This window comes from Drosophila biarmipes, chromosome X, assembly GCF_025231255.1.
Source record: "Drosophila biarmipes strain raj3 chromosome X, RU_DBia_V1.1, whole genome shotgun sequence".
In the NCBI taxonomy this organism is placed as follows: Eukaryota; Metazoa; Arthropoda; class Insecta; order Diptera; family Drosophilidae; genus Drosophila; species Drosophila biarmipes.
This window is the reverse complement of record NC_066611.1, coordinates 16732194-16749811: the sequence shown is the minus strand read 5'-3', so window position 1 is coordinate 16749811 and position 17618 is coordinate 16732194. Positions and strand designations below refer to the sequence as shown.

The window sequence follows — 17618 nt, the reverse complement described above, 5'->3', positions numbered from 1 at the left end:
AATAGCTTATTTTGAAAGTAACTTGGATATGGGTTTGGGGAAAACATGTAATATAATACATTGGAAAATAAGAAAAAAAGTCAGGCTTCAATCCGTTCGGCCACAATGGAAATGCCAATGAATTGTTTATGCAATCAGGATTAGGACTTAAAACGCCTTATATATGCTTATGAAATTTGGTTAACACTAGATATATAATGAATCTTAACTTTTATTAAACTATCTTTATCGGAGGTATCACAGGAATCTCTTCCAACCAAGCACGGTTGGCTTAGTGCATTGATGTTCCTAAGAAACTACGGATTTCGGTTGGAAAAGATTTCTGTAACACCCCTGTCTAAACCAAATTATTTAAATGAACATTATAAACAAAATGTAACCAATAAAGAGCTAGCGGGTAATGAACTTTAAATTAATGAATTATTGAACTTCTCAGTAGCATATAAAATCTAGTTTCCTCTAAATATATTAAATGTACCCTTGACGTGCAACTATCTTCATATAACCAAATGTTTTAAATGAAGATGATATATAGAATAAGAACAAAACCGATCTATCTGGTAAAGAGCGAATTTGAAATAAATGGTATTGAACTTCTCAGTAGCAAATGAAATGTAGTTTACTCTTAATATAATAAATGTACCCTTGTTGTGCAACTATCTTGATATAACCAAATTATATAAAAGAACGCAATCAACATAGCGGGTAAAAAGCCAACACCTCAGCACTGGCGGCAAAAGAGCCAGATGGCGGGCGCTGTTGGCTAACAGTAACAGAGGCCGACGCCTGGCGGCCAACAGCGCTGTTAACTTTCGCGCGGGATTTGAAATCCGAAGTCGTAACGGTGCCTGGGCAAAGGAAATGTGCATAACTTAAGTGCATTGCATATTTAATTGCAGCTGCAGCCGAAACTGCATCCGAAACTGCATCCGAAACTGCAGCTGGCCACCCGAGAGACGCGTCTCGGCCGTTTTGCTTGGCTGGCGAGCGAGACTCAGTCGAGATTCGGATTCAGATTGAGACTGAGCCCCCGGTGCTTCGCGCTCTAATAAGCCGCGCTGCACTTGCTTTTATTGGATGTTGCACGTTAGCTTCGGACCTCCGCTCCGATTCGGGCCCGGATTTCACCGAAATCCTTTAAATCAACACACATGAATATTTATACCAATTTTAGATTTTACAGTTGTTAATCACTGAATATTACCGACGGCCGTCTCCGCTTTTCACGGCTCCTTGGCTGCCAGCAATCTTAAGCGAAGTTAATTATGCCCGCAAATTAATGTTTGACTGCATGCCAAGTCAATTTCGACTCACCTGTGTTTTTTTTATAAGCTAAACTTTAGCAGTGGAGTTTGTCGCCCCGCAGCACGGATTTTAAGAGCTGTCCACGCCTGTTGCACAGGTAAGTATAAAAAAGGTAAGATTTTCCAAACAATACCATGTTTCCCTTTTGTAGAAAATATGTCTAGAGTTTCAAGTATTTAGATTAACAGAGCCTCGAACTTTCTGTGGCTTAATTGTATAATAATTTACAAACACTGCAATGTATAAACATTTTTACTTTCAAATATTTTCGAAAACAAAATTTGGTTTTTCAAATCTAAACAACTTTTTTCTTTTAAAACATGACCTTTCCGAAAACCTTTAAGCTTGGCATACCTGTTAAGGTTTGTTAGTAGTCTAAAAACCTGAGTTTTCTGAATTATTTGTAAAGAAACTTTCTTAAATTCGGATAATCGCTTTTAAACCTTTCCAAAGTTTTCAAATAACCGTTTCAGAGTTGAAGTCGCCTGGGCACACTGCCTGACAGCTGTGAAACAATCGCTTCCTGCCTATCGATGCTTGTCAACTGGCAATCGATATCGCGATCGACCATTTCCCATCTCTAGTTATTAGAACCAATAACAAAAATTCTAGAGTGCATTTGAGTTTATTAGTTTGTAGTTATATAGCAAAATGCTCGTCTATTTCGGCTCACTAAATTAAGGAAGTTGTCGTCGCACGCTGCCACGCCCCCACCCAGAACAGTAGACCGCCCCCGCCTCCGCCCGCAACGTGAGAGAGAGAGATAGAGGGAGAAGAGGCAGCAACAACAACACATAAAGAAAACGAAAGATTTCCGCAAGGAACCAGCAACAAAAACAACAACTGCTTTCGTGATTCTCGTAACGGCAAAAACAACAAGAGAATAAATTTAAATCGAAAAGAAACGGTGCTCTCTGCAGTTGTGCGTGTGCGGAGTGAGTGTGGTGCGTGCATTACAATAATTGCACAAAATTCAAGACAAACGTGGGGCGGGGGTGTCTGTAAGTGTGAGTGCGACAGAGCGCGACCTGTGCCGAGGGCGAAAGAGAGACGGCAACAACAAAGGGCTGTGATTTTTGTGACCCCTCCCCCGCCCCCTCCTACAAACTTTCGTATTTACCAAATAAACGGGACACACACGAACACACATAAGCCATAAAAGCTAGAACAACAAATCGAATAGTTTTGTCGTCGATTCGAGCGGGGTGGAGAGGGGAGTGAGTGGGAGAGTGCAGGAGTCGCTGGAATAGTAAAGCTGGCAGCGTAACAGAGCGAGCGAGAGAGCGCAATGGATGTCCTGGAACTGCTGCGCGCCAGCGCCAACGGCGGCCTCAACACCCTCTTCTCGGAGGCCTGGTGCCAGTACGTTTCGCAGCAGATCACGGCAACGGTAAGTGCACTTCAACCTTTCTTTGTCTTTTTGTTTGCTTAGCCAGCGATAGTGAGTCAGTTAAGTTTAAATTGGAAGGGAGAGAGTGTGAGAGAGCGAGCAAAGGATAATGAAGGCAGCTGGAAGGCTTGGAAAACGATGAGCGGGGGTCAGTCGGGCATACAGCTGTTAGGGGCTTGGATCCACACTCAGAGAGAGCGCGGGAGAGAGAGAGCAAAGCCAATTGGAAAGTGGATCGTAAAAGGATAACAGCTTAGCTACATAACAGAATTCATTTTAAACTGCAAATTCATTCTCATAACTCATAATTTTCCATTTAATTCCAAAATGCTCACAATGAAAACGGCTTTATTTTGGTGATAACATCCATAAAGATTAGACTCCCTGATAAAAAATCACTGAATGAGCGGGCAAAGCAAGTCTTGGCAGCTAAACTTCCTTAGAAAACCCACTTGAGTATTGAACACCTGTTGGAATATCAAATGGAATTCTGTCTGGCACTTCTCACAAGTGTGCGTGGCCTAATCTTTATGGAAATTTTCAAATAAATGTAATAAAATTATTTCGACTAGACGACATCATCTGGAGATAACATAGAAAACAAGTACAAACCACCTGTTGAAGAGGGGAGTCATTTATCAGATAAAAGTAATGAACTAACACAAATTCTGGAATTTCTGATTGGGCTTCCATGAATTTTCCATTATTTTGTTAGCCTTATCAGCTGTTTGGAATGGGAATGGAAAACAGGACTCTAATCAGCTAAAGAAATGAGTTTGCTGGGAGAAAGGCAGGAAAAGAAAATGCAAATGGGCAACTTCCGTGTTTTGATTTGTCGCCTTCGCATCGAAATCGTTTTGTGGCCTTACATAAAGCGAAGGAAAACAAAAATACAAAACCCACTGACTACAGTAGCCACATGATAACACCACACGGCCACCCAATACCATTGATAAAGTCGGCCTGGCGACCCCGAGAAAAAATAGAAAAAAAAACCTAAACCACACAGGCTGATAACTATAACCGATTGCTAATCACAAGCACGTGCAACTGTGGGCGGGGGGGTGCGCACGAAATCAGTTTTCAATAATTCAATTAACCCCTTGGGGCCAAATCAATTTGGGCGCCTTGTGATTGTGACTGTGCGAATTTTATCTTCGCCGCCGTTGCCATGTGTGCGTATGTGTGTCGCTCCGATCAGATCCAGGCAAATCCAATTGGATAGCTGCGTGGCTTCGGCTTCCAATTAGACCGACAGAGTCAATTGAAATTTATGGCATTTCTCTTGTGCATTTTGCAAACCTGTTGTAAAAATAAACTGTAAACAAACAACAATGGCGAGGGGTAGTGTAGAGGTAGCAGTAGCTGCACTGAGAGAAAGATTCGTGTGGGATTACAGAAACATAACATTGAATAATCAAGTTGGTACCGCTACTAGGAACCTACATTTCAAGTCTTTGCTCAATAACTTTTTAAGAGTTAATCTTGAAAAGCTGAATAATATTAACTGAATAAAAATAATAAATAAATAATCTTTGAAGATCACTTTGTTCTATAACTTTTTAAAAATTAACATTAAAAAAATGATAAATGCTTATGAACATTAATATCTGTTCTTTGATTATCCTTTTTGTTTAATAACTTTTCAAAAATTAATCTTGAAAAACTTGAATGAAAATATTTAATATTTATTCATCAATTTGTTATCTTTTATTATCAATTCAAAAAGAAAGCCTAAGTAGCTGAATATTTATAAAAAAATATGTTATAATAATATGTTAAATGTTTTATGAATAGAACCTAAAAGCTGAAATTTGCTATTTTTGAATACAATTTTTGTTCAATAACTTTTTAAAAATTAATCTTAAAAATCTCGAATAAAAATATTTAATATTTCTACACACCAATTTGCCATCTTTGATTAACATGTTAAAAATAAAGCGTAAATATCTATATAAATCTATAAAATCCTATCTAATAAAAGTGAATAATCTGAACAAAAATGATATAAAATCTATGCTACTTTAAGCTGCCAACTGATAAGTAACTATCCAGCTGATGATTTCTCTCTGTGCAGTATCAAATGCGAGAGTACAATGCGGAAACTGCAGATATTAACAAATGGGGGGCAACAACAAGCCGCCAGAGAAACTGCGGCCACAACAACAGCAAAAACACCAACAACAACCAGCAGAACCTCAAACACTAACAACAACAACAAGAACAACGACAGAAAACAAGTGCAACGACGTCGCGACGTCGTTTCAATGTCAAAATGCTGAATGCAATAGCAATAACAATTGCAATGCAACAACAAAAGTGCCCAAGAAAAATATAAGGAAATAACAAGAACAACAACAAGGCACAGCTGATGGATGGGCTTGATTATACGGGCGTGACACTAGCTGGAAATCAGCTTTTGGGAAATTACAAGTGTCTTCGTGCTGAATAATTCATCAAGTGTCTCTCTGTCACTCTAAAAGTCCACTCAGTGGCAAAAAGCATTCGAAAATTATGACAGAGACGAACTATTATAGGACTTTTAAATTCATTTATTTCATTTATGAAATCAACACAAAAAGCAATAAAATGCAAATTCCTGAAGAATTCGCGAAGTTCTATTTATGGGCTAAAACCTAAGATTCCTCATTTTCAAATAAGGAACTCCTCTGTATATGTAACAAATAAAAAAATTAATTTATTTCATCTATGAAATCAACTTAGAAAGCAATAAAACACACATTCCTGAAGAATTCGCGTAGTTTCCAACACTGAATTACAATTTAAAAGCTATCTTATTTGTTTATGAATATTGCTCAAAAAGTATTATTTTCCTACGTAAGCACCTTAATAGAGGTGTGAAGAGTAGCTGGAAATCAGCTTTTGGGAAAGCACAAGTGTTTTTGCTGCATCATTGATGTAGTGAAAAAGGCAGCCCTTAACCATGTGGAATGAGTAGGCTCTTCTCCTAGGTCTGACTACGCTTTTATTTCGCATTGAAAACAGTTTGGCCAAATCATCTAAAGGTTATCTCTTCTATCTGTTTGTGAAAATCCCAAAAAAAAAAAAATGTTTAAGAACTTTGAAAGCGTGCTTTCTCCTTAAAGCTTCTTTTGCAACACTGAAATATTTATCGGAACCAGTTCGATATTAGGAACGCTTTGAATTCGGCCGCAAAGGAAGGCCTGACAGCCGAAAATCTATTCCATTCCGTGCAGTGACCTGTGATAGATCGCATTGCGATGAGAGCTTTTAGGATTAGAGTAAGAACTGCCCCGAATAAGCCACTAATTTTGTGATTCTCCCTCGCCCCTCCTCCGCAGATGTACATGTACTGCGCCATCGCCGTGCTGGGCTTCCTGTTCCTGGCCTGGTTCATGTACTTCAAGCGCATGGCCCGTCTGCGCCTGCGCGACGAGCTGGCCCGCTCCCTGAGCGCCGTGACCTCGTCCGGCGGGGATCTGCGCGCCCTGCGCTTCCGCAAGCGCGACAAGATGCTCTTCTACGGGCGGCGCATGCTGCGCAAGATGAAGAACGTGAGCGGCCAGATGTACAGCAGCGGCAAGGGCTACAAGCGGCGGGCGGTGATGAGGTTCGCCAGGCGAATCCTGCAGCTGCGGCGCGACAACATGCCGCTGGAGATGCGCACCGTGGAGCCGCCGGCCGAGTACCTGGAGGAGACCATCGAGGGCAGCGACCGGGTGCCGCCCGACGCCCTCTACATGCTGCAGAGCATCCGCATCTTTGGGCACTTCGAGAAGCCCGTCTTCCTGCGCCTCTGCAAGCACACCCAGCTGCTGGAGCTGATGGCCGGCGACTATCTGTTCAAGATCACCGATCCGGACGACAGCGTCTACATCGTCCAGTCGGGCATGATCAATGTGTACATCTCGAATGCCGATGGCAGCACGCTCTCGCTGAAGACGGTGCGCAAGGGCGAGTCGGTGACCTCGCTGCTGAGCTTCATAGACGTCCTGTCGGGGAATCCCAGCTACTACAAGACGGTCACCGCCAAGGCCATTGAGAAGTCGGTGGTCATCCGGCTGCCCATGCAGGTAGGTTGCCATTCTCTATCATTAGCGACGATTTGTCCTAGCACAGCCTTGGCAACCCTGCGAAAAAAGGGTTGACAGGTTCACATACTAACATAATCAACCTTGTTCAGCTTGACATTTAAAAAAGAAATGCACAAGATCTTAAGGAATTTTTAACTAAAATGCACTGTCACCCTCTCACCACTTGCAGGCCTTCGAGGAGGTGTTCCAGGACAATCCGGACGTGATGATCCGGGTCATCCAGGTGATAATGATAAGACTTCAACGCGTCCTCTTCACCGCGCTGCGCAACTACCTCGGCCTCAATGCCGAACTGGTGCAGAATCACATGCGCTACAAGAGCGTCTCCACGATGAGTGGGCCCATCAACTCGCAGTCCTCGCAATCCTCACGCCAGGCGGCCAACGGTCCGCCCACGGTGGTCACCCAGCTGAATCTGATTCAGTCCGCCGCCCTGGGCTCGGTATCGGCCTCGGGTGTGGCCGTAACGGTGACCCGGCCACCGCCCTCGCCGTCGCGTCACTCGCGCGAGGAGCACACGCTGTCCGATCCGAATCCCAATCCGGATGGCAGCATTCAGGGCACCAGCAATCTCTTCGCCGAGGTGCACGGCGATGCGCCGAACGTGGATCTATTCCATCAGCAGCAGCACTCGGTGGGCAATCTGTCCACGCGACGCGGCTCCATCACCCAGATGACGCCCGAGGGCTCGCAGGCTCCCAATCCGCAGGCTCCGGGCGTGTCGCCCTCGATAGACATGCGCCTGGTGCAGTCCTCGGCCGTCGACAGTCTGCGCAAGGAGCTGGGCCTGCCCGAGGAGGACGCGCACATCATCGAGCCCTTTGTGGAGGTGCGCGAACTGGAGCCGAACGTCACCCTCATCACCGAGGGCAATGCGGACGATGTGTGCGTGTGGTTCGTGATGACGGGCACCCTGGCCGTCTACCAGAGCAATCAGGATGCCACGCGCGCCAAGCCGGACAAGAGCGACCAGCTCATTCACTTTGTGCATCCCGGGGAAATCGTGGGCGGCCTGGCCATGCTGACGGGCGAGGCCAGTGCGTATACCATTCGCTCGAGGAACAACAGCAGGATTGCCTTCATCCGACGCGCGGCCATCTACCAGTGAGTTTGGATGATAGCCATGTGAAAATCAAGTACTATATCTTTGCCTTTCCTTGCCAGGATCATGCGGCAGCGACCCCGCATCGTTCTGGATCTGGGCAACGGCGTGGTGCGCCGCCTATCGCCGCTGGTTAGGCAGTGCGACTACGCTCTGGACTGGATCTTCCTGGAGTCGGGCCGAGCTGTGTACCGGCAGGACGAGAGCAGCGACAGCACCTACATTGTGCTGAGCGGACGCATGCGTTCGGTCATCACGCATCCCGGTGGCAAGAAGGAGATCGTCGGCGAATACGGCAAGGGCGATCTCGTGGGCATCGTCGAAATGATCACGGAGACGTCGCGCACCACGACGGTGATGGCTGTGCGCGACTCGGAGCTGGCCAAGCTGCCCGAGGGCCTGTTCAATGCCATCAAGCTGCGCTACCCCATCGTGGTGACCAAGCTGATAAGCTTCCTAAGCCACCGCTTCCTCGGCTCGATGCAGACGCGCTCGGGCAGCGGGGCGCCGGGCGCGCCCGTCGAGGCCAATCCCGTCACGCACAAGTACTCCACGGTGGCCCTGGTGCCCATCACCGACGAGGTGCCGCTGACGCCCTTCACCTACGAGCTCTACCACTCGCTCTGTGCCATAGGTGCGTATGCAGCCAGTGGGCTCGCCAGTCCGCATGCCAATAACTATTGATAAAAGACTGATTGATTGATCCTAAAAGCAGCAGGCTATTAGGTGTAGCTAGTAACACTTAAGAGAAGGAGGAAAGTCCTATAACTATGATTTTTGACAAGCACAGAAGTTTGTAAACCTTTTGTTTAAGGGATTCCCCTTAATTGAACTAAACTACACTTTTTATAACTATTTTTTAGGCTAGGTTAAATCATTTCTGTGCTATATCATTTATAGAGTTGTTAAGTTTTGAGGAAAAGGTAACGAGCATTCAGAGACAGACAACAGCTTATAGAACATTTTATACTTTTTCCGCTAAGATTTATTCAGAACACGATGGATAAGTCCGGTAAAGTTTCACATTGCTGCACTGTGTCCTGGAAACACCAGCTGATTTTAATGTTTCCCTTCTGTTTCTTGGCCAGGACCCGTCCTCCGATTGACCTCCGATGTGGTGCGCAAGCAGCTCGGTCCCAACATCTTCGAGGCGGCCAACGAGTACCGGCTGACCTCGTGGCTGGCCCAGCAGGAGGACCGCAACATCATCACGCTGTACCAGTGCGACAGTTCGCTGAGCGCCTGGACACATCGCTGCATGCGCCAGGCGGACGTCATCCTGATCGTGGGCCTCGGCGATCGCTCCTACCTGGTGGGCAAGTTCGAGCGGGAGATCGACCGGCTGGCGATGCGCACGCAGAAGGAGCTGGTGCTGCTGTACCCGGAGACGACCAATGCCCGGCCGGCCAACACGCTCAGCTGGCTGAACGCCCGCCCGTGGGTGACCAAGCACCACCACGTGCTCTGCGTCAAGCGCATCTTCACGCGCAAAAGTCAATACCGCATTGTGAGTTCAGATGTGTCTGTGAAGAGCTATTTTCTAGATTTTTATGATAGAATAGAGTTCTGCAATTAGAACCAATCCATATCGCTCTGGTAGTTTATCGCTTAACGATGGCCACTACATTCAAATAAACTTCCGTGGCGTCACTTTAATAAAGATAACACAGCCTGATTTCGGGGACAAATGAGCCAATATCAAACGCTTCGTCAGAAATCATAAAGACGTGACATGTTATTAGTCCATATCTAAGCTGGGACAACTAACATGGAACTAATAAGCGATTTGACATAAAGATAAATATGATAACCCCAGAGATTACCCATTTATTGCCACCCTTCAAATATTGTTGATCATAATTATGCCTAATGAAAATCTGTTTTGGTAGATAGAGGTTACCTATGGATAAGCGCTGTACAACGAATTGAGAACTTTGTTTGGTACACCTACTTACTGTTTCTTGTATCCTCCAGAATGATCTCTACAGTCGCGTCTTGCTGTCCGAGCCGAACATGCATTCCGACTTCTCGCGCCTGGCCCGCTGGCTGACGGGCAACTCGATTGGCCTGGTGCTGGGCGGCGGAGGGGCGCGCGGTGCCGCCCACATTGGCATGCTGAAGGCCATCCAGGAGGCGGGCATACCCATCGACATGGTCGGCGGCGTCAGCATTGGCGCCCTGATGGGTGCCCTCTGGTGCTCGGACCGTAACATCACCACGGTTACGCAAAAGGCGCGCGAGTGGTCAAAGGTGGGTTCTTAAAATGCCCCACATGTATGCATTAGTCCTCATTTGGTTTTTACTTTGAGCTTGGTGGACTCTCAATAGTTTGCATATTGATGGTTCCCAATTGAAAATTAAATTCCAGAATTGGCAATGCCCCTCATAAATTACCATGTCTAAATTACTCTGTCACTCACCTAGAAAATGACGAAATGGTTCCTACAACTACTGGACCTCACCTACCCGATCACATCGATGTTCTCCGGGCGGGAGTTCAACAAGACGATCCACGACACCTTCGGGGACGTGAGCATCGAGGACCTGTGGATACCCTACTTCACCCTCACCACCGACATAACCGCCAGTTGCCATCGCATTCACACCAATGGTGAGTTGCAACCGTTCCGCATTTGCCTTCTCTCTCTCTCTCTCTCTGTCTCTCTGTCTCTCGCTTTGTATGTGTCTGTCTCTGTCATTCTCTGTCTCCTTCTATTCTGTTTTTAGTGGGTATCGGTTAACCGGGTATATTAGTTATTGGAATGCTTTGTCGGTAATCTAAGTTTTGAACTGCAATTTAGTTTGGTTTTGGTAATCAATAATATTTGTATTGCATTACATTCAGACAAATATCACCGCATATATTGAAAGTTTCTATTTATTTCTTAAAGTATTGAAAATCAGTAAAGGGTAAAGCTTTAATTTCAACTACATTTGGTATCATTTTTAATCGTAAAAGACAATTTTGAGGAACTGTGGTTTTGATATTACATTTTTGCTTATCAATTTTAAAATTTCAATTCAAATTGGTTGTTTAATAAAATGAATTTCAGATAGATTTATTATAATACTTCCTACTTCCTCTATGCTTCAAATTTTATTTTACTTTCCTTAATAAGAACTTGCTTTTTGATTGGGACTTCCTTTGGTTCCCCCTTCTCTCCAGTTTGCTTTTGTAACGTTTTGCGATCCCTTATCCTGTTTTGATCCTTGGTAGCCTTAGAACTGAGTGTACCCAAAATGAAAAAAGAAAAACCCAGACAATGAGACGCACACACAGGCACGCACCACCCACCCACACTCACACACAGCCTCATTCCATGGCCCGCAGTTTGTCGGAGGAAATTTTACATTTCTAACTCTTCTTTTCTGCGTGGAATCAATCGACTAGTTATCGGCGTTGCGCTGCCAATCGAATGTGCTGTTATGTTTGATCTTGAAAATTAGCAAACTAAATCAAATCTCATTGTTGTCGCTGTTGTTGATGTTGTTGTTTGGAAAGCTTGTGCCAAAAATGGAAATTCCAAATTCGGCTTTTGTGCTTTTTGCTAGAGGCTAAACTTGTTGCTCCCCCTTAATAACCTCCCCCAACCGCTGCCCCTATTAAAACCCATTCCATTGGTGCTCCTCCCCATCCCAATAATCTTCATTCCATTCCCATATCCTCGACCAAAAAAAAAAGAAAAAAAGATCGCTCAAAGCAATTTTCTCTCAATCTCTCTTATTTTTCTCTTCTCCTCCCCCGAAAAAAAACACACAACAAAAACACACCTAAACAAAAACACACACCTACCGAATTATCATTGCTGGCATGTGTCTGTCGTTGATATACATATAATACCAGGATCTCTGTGGCGTTACGTACGCTCCTCCATGTCGCTCAGTGGCTATATGCCGCCGCTGTGCGATCCCAAAGATGGGCACCTCTTGCTGGATGGCGGCTATGTGAATAATCTGCCAGGTAATTAGCACTTAGCACTTAGCAACTAGCAAATACGATTTAACAAAAAAAAAAAAAAACAAAACAAACTTAACCCCGAGCGTTAATCCAAATTCTCACTTTCAATTTCCAATCTAGAGCTGAGTTTTTTGGCACACAGAGCGCGCAGAGTGTTGGAAATTCCACTTGTTCGATCATGCTTGCCTGCGTTCCGAGTTCCACGTTCCCCACGTTCCGATCCATTCCGTTTCGCTCCGTTTCTTGACCCCCTGTTGCCACAAATCCCTGAGATGCTGTTACATTTGTTGTTCTTGTTCTTATATATGTATAAAAGTTTGAGAGTTCTTTTGCGGGCTGGCAATGCTGTTGCTGCCTATCGATAGTTTCGCGTCGCCTGCATTTCTAACGGTAAACTCGCATTTGTTCACACCCTCTGTCTCATTCCCACCCACATGAACACACCAACACCACGCACATTTGAAACAAACCTACACCTACGACTGAGTGCACAAAGTTTCTTTGGCTTTTCTTCTATCTCTTTTAGTTTTTGATGGTACTTTGAGTTGCTTTTTAGTTTTAGTTTCCCCCTTTCGTTGTTTTTGGCCATTCTGTTGTATGCGTATAAGTAAACCCGATTTCATTTGTAGTTGTAGCACTGAAATAAACCGTTATTTCGTGGATAAAAGTGTGTCTTTCTCTCTCTCTCTTTATCTTTGAAACACATGACCTCTCTCTCACACCAACACACCACAACAATTGAAAAATCCGAAAAAAAAAATGAACACCAAACTCACGTGTCCGTGTCATCGAATACAATCCACAATGTTGCACTGTTGTCGTTTTGTCCCACAAAACAAAAATCAGGCCACCTGTGGCGCTACTGCCGCGCCAGCATGTCGATTGCCGGCGTTTTCCCGCCATTCTGTGATTACCGCGACGGCCACCTGCTACTCGATGGCTGCTACACGAACAACGTGCCAGGTAAAAAGAACGAGCAGCCTCCACCTCGGCCTTCCACGATCCACGCTCCAGTTCCCATTCCAACGCTCTGCGCCGCCGCTGCGTCCGCTCCAGTTTTGGGAATCGAATTCCAGCATCTCGGGCCCCATTCCAAAACCCTATTCCATTCCGATCAATTGTATGCTTCATAACCTCAAACACAAGAATTCGCGAAGTGTTATCGTTATCGAAATAATCGTTTGAGATAAAGTCGGATAGTATTTGGAAAAGGGCCTGATGTGCTGAGGGAAACAAAATAAAACTAATCAAAAAGCGTTTAAACCTGCGATACATTTTCTAAAATCAATTTTAATAAAAAATAAGTATTCAAATTAGTTTAACGAACTATAAAAATCATTTATGTATCAAATTTATGAAATTAAATTATACTTCTAAAATCGTATTTGTAAACGCTTTTTTTTTAACTGGTAATACCAAGAAGTGAAAAAAAACTAACCAAACATTTGCATTGCATCCACATTGACCACCCAACACACCACACGCATGCGCGCCACTCCATTTCCTTGGCCAACATTTAGCCGATGTGATGCACAATCTGGGGGCTGCTCACATAATCGCCATCGATGTGGGCTCGCAGGACGACACCGATCTTACCAACTACGGCGACGACCTGAGCGGCTGGTGGCTGCTCTACAAGAAGTGGAATCCCTTCACGTCGCCCGTCAAGGTGCCCGACCTGCCGGACATCCAATCCCGTCTCGCCTACGTGTCCTGCGTGCGCCAGCTGGAGGTGAGTGCTCGACCTTCGACCTCGTAGTTTAGGCAAAGCAAGGTGCACACCAAAAAGACTGTGTTTATTGAAAATGTATTTTTTGACACAATTTTGCATTTTTTGTAAGGGGGTTCCTCATGATTTTTTGGATTTCAAATTTTAGTCAAAAAAACACATTTTTTAGTGGTTTTTCAATCGTAGTTTATCCAAGTGAAGGCGTACGGCTAAAAGATCGACTGTTTCTGAAAGCTTGCTTAATTTGCTATCGATCTGCATCATTTAAATAAAAATTAATTTTTTGACCCAATTTTCCATTTTTTTAGGGGGAACCTCATTATTATTTGGATTTCAGATTTTAGTCAAAAAAACACATTTTTTTAGTTGTTTTTCAATCGTAGTTTATCCAAATGAAGGCGAACGGCTAAAAGATCGACTGTTTCTGAAAGCTTGCTTAATTTGCTATCGATCTGCATCGATTACATGAAAATTTATTTTTTGACCCAATTTTCCATTTTTTGTAAGGGGGAACCTCATTATTTTTTGGATTTCAGATTTTAGTCAAAAAACACATTTTTTAGTGGTTTTTCAATCGTAGTTTATCCAAATGAAGGCGTACGGCTAAAAGATCGACTGTTTCTGAAAGCTTGCTTAATTTGCTATCGATCTGCATCATTTAAATAAAAATTAATTTTTTGACCCAATTTCCCATTTTTTTTTAGGGGGAACCTCATTATTTTTTGGATTTCAGATTTTAGTCAAAAAAAACACATTTTTTAGTGGTTTTTCAATCGTAGTTTATCCAAATGAAGGCGTACGGCTAAAAGATCGACGGTTTCTGAAAGCTTGCTTAATTTGCTATCGATCTGCATCATTTAAATAAAAATTAATTTTTTGACCCAATTTTCCATTTTTTTTAGGGGGAACCTCATTATTATTTGGATTTCAGATTTTAGTCAAAAAAACACATTTTTTTAGTTGTTTTTCAATCGTAGTTTATCCAAATGAAGGCGAACGGCTAAAAGATCGACTGTTTCTGAAAGCTTGCTTAATTTGCTATCGATCTGCATCGATTACATGAAAATTTATTTTTTGACCCAATTTTCCATTTTTTGTAAGGGGGAACCTCATTATTTTTTGGATTTCAGATTTTAGTCAAAAAACACATTTTTTAGTGGTTTTTCAATCGTAGTTTATCCAAATGAAGGCGTACGGCTAAAAGATCGACTGTTTCTGAAAGCTTGCTTAATTTGCTATCGATCTGCATCATTTAAATAAAAATTAATTTTTTGACCCAATTTCCCATTTTTTTTTAGGGGGAACCTCATTATTTTTTGGATTTCAGATTTTAGTCAAAAAAAACACATTTTTTAGTGGTTTTTCAATCGTAGTTTATCCAAATGAAGGCGTACGGCTAAAAGATCGACGGTTTCTGAAAGCTTGCTTAATTTGCTATCGATCTGCATCATTTAAATAAAAATTAATTTTTTGACCCAATTTTCCATTTTTTTTAGGGGGAACCTCATTATTATTTGGATTTCAGATTTTAGTCAAAAAAACACATTTTTTTAGTTGTTTTTCAATCGTAGTTTATCCAAATGAAGGCGAACGGCTAAAAGATCGACTGTTTCTGAAAGCTTGCTTAATTTGCTATCGATCTGCATCGATTACATGAAAATTTATTTTTTGACCCAATTTTCCATTTTTTGTAAGGGGGAACCTCATTATTTTTTGGATTTCAGATTTTAGTCAAAAAACACATTTTTTAGTGGTTTTTCAATCGTAGTTTATCCAAATGAAGGCGTACGGCTAAAAGATCGACTGTTTCTGAAAGCTTGCTTAATTTGCTATCGATCTGCATCATTTAAATAAAAATTAATTTTTTGACCCAATTTCCCATTTTTTTTTAGGGGGAACCTCATTATTTTTTGGATTTCAGATTTTAGTCAAAAAACACATTTTTTAGTGGTTTTTCAATCGTAGTTTATCCAAATGAAGGCGTACGGCTAAAAGATCGACTGTTTCTGAAAGCTTGCTTAATTTGCTATCGATCTGCATCGATTACATGAAAATTTATTTTTTGACCCAATTTTCCATTTTTTGTAAGGGGGAACCTCATTATTTTTTGGATTTCAGATTTTAGTCAAAAAACACATTTTTTAGTGGTTTTTCAATCGTAGTTTATCCAAATGAAGGCGTACGGCTAAAAGATCGACTGTTTCTGAAAGCTTGCTTAATTTGCTATCGATCTGCATCATTTAAATAAAAATTAATTTTTTGACCCAATTTCCCATTTTTTTTTTAGGGGAAACCTCATTATTTTTTGGATTTCAGCTTTTAGTCAAAAAACAAATTTTTTAGTGGTTTTTCAATCGTAGTTTATCCAAATGAAGGCGTATGGCTAAAAGATCGACATTTTCTGAAAGCTTGCTTAATTTGCTATCGATCTGCATCATTTAAATAAAAATTAATTTTTTGACCCAATTTCCCATTTTTTTTTTAGGGGAAACCTCATTATTTTTTGGATTTCAGCTTTTAGTCAAAAAACAAATTTTTTAGTGGTTTTTCAATCGTAGTTTATCCAAATGAAGGCGTACGGCTAAAAGATCGACATTTTCTGAAAGCTTGCTTAATTTGCTATCGATCTGGATATTTTAAAAGGGAATCTATTTTTTGACCCAATTTTCAATTTTTTGTAAGGGGGTAGATAGATAGATAGATATTTTTGGATTTCGGATTTAAGGGTGTTTTTCACGTTGTACTAAGCGAACTCTTAACTCAAGAGTTCGAGAATTATAATAATATATATGTATATTTATCTATTATCCTAGTAACCATATTCACTTTGATTATCTACCAATCCTATATGCATATTCCTTCCCCAGGAGGTCAAGAACTCGGACTACTGCGAGTACATCCGACCGCCGATCGACAAGTACAAGACCCTGGCCTTTGGCAGCTTCGACGAGATCCGCGACGTGGGCTATGTGTTCGGCAAGAACTACTTCGAGAACATGGCCAAGGCGGGTCGGCTGGGCCGCTTCAACCAGTGGTTCAACAAGGAGCCCCCCAAGCGGGGCAACCACGCCTCGCTCAACGAGTACACGTTCATCGATCTGGCGCAGATCGTGTGCCGGCTGCCGGAGACGTACGCGGTGAACACGGCGGAGCTCTTCAGCGAGGACGAAGACTGTGATGGCTACATCTCGGAGCCGACGACTCTCAACACGGTATCTAGTTCTGCCTTTCAAAAAAAACAATAATTTAACAATACACTTCTCCACAGGATCGACGACGCATCCAGGTGCCGCGTGCTGGCAACTCGCTGTCCTTCTCCGAGACCGAAATGGACTCGGATGTGGAGATCGACCTGAAGCTGGAGCGCAAGATGGACAAGTCCACGCAGTCCACGCCGCCGGCCACCAGCAGGACCAGTTTGCGCGGCAAGGAAGAGGCTAGACATGGGGAGGAGCATCGTGACAGCCACTGGCACTGGGGTGCGAGGCACAGGGATGCAACTGACGGGGCAGCCACCACAGAAGCACACACTTTGACTGAGCAGGAGCAGCAGCAGCAGCAGGAGCAGGAGGATCAGGCTGCGAGGGCGGAGCAGCTGTCGGACAAGGACGAGGACAAGGAGAACAGGAGCAGCGCGAATAACGAAACCAAAAACTAGCTATATAGACAAGCCAACCGAGGCGGGATATCTACTCAACAAGAAGCAGCCACGGCCACAGCAACCGCATCAGCCACAAGCCGCGGACGACGAGGTGCCTTCCGCTTGCCCGACGCCCAGCGGCAGCCACTTCACCAGCAACGCAACCACAACCACAAACTACTCAAGCATCCAATCTCCAAACGAAACAAACTAAATAGCAATGACAAGGAAATTTGTTAACCTCTAGGTTTTATAGCAACCAAGACTTAGGCTTAGCTTAGCATATGGAATACCCCATCCCCTATACCCTTTGTCCATACCCAATCCTCATCCACAACACAACACAACACACACATTGTAATGGAGGCACAACAAGTCCACAGACTTTGTATATACATATAGTTATATATTTTTACTG

At 43.3% G+C, this 17618-nt stretch overlaps 1 protein-coding gene across 2 annotated transcripts; it reads left to right on the top strand.

Annotated features, from left to right (window-relative positions):
• Positions 1–1875: 1875 nt before the first annotated feature.
• On the top strand, positions 1876–17551 carry LOC108028857 (neuropathy target esterase sws). Of its 2 annotated transcripts, none has more exons than XM_017100845.3 (11): positions 1876–2695; positions 6019–6750; positions 6941–7875; positions 7936–8507; positions 8962–9380; positions 9848–10123; positions 10298–10484; positions 12678–12794; positions 13352–13563; positions 16428–16772; positions 16829–17551. In XM_017100845.3, the coding sequence occupies exons 1-11, from the start codon at positions 2594–2596 to the stop codon at positions 17216–17218; spliced, it is 4287 nt and encodes a 1428-aa protein (XP_016956334.1). In that variant the 5' UTR covers positions 1876–2593; the 3' UTR covers positions 17219–17551. The 2 variants fall into 2 exon arrangements, with proteins under 2 accessions (XP_016956334.1, XP_016956333.1); XM_017100844.3 differs by lacking the exon at positions 12678–12794 and adding an exon at positions 11718–11834.
• Positions 17552–17618: the final 67 nt, after the last annotated feature.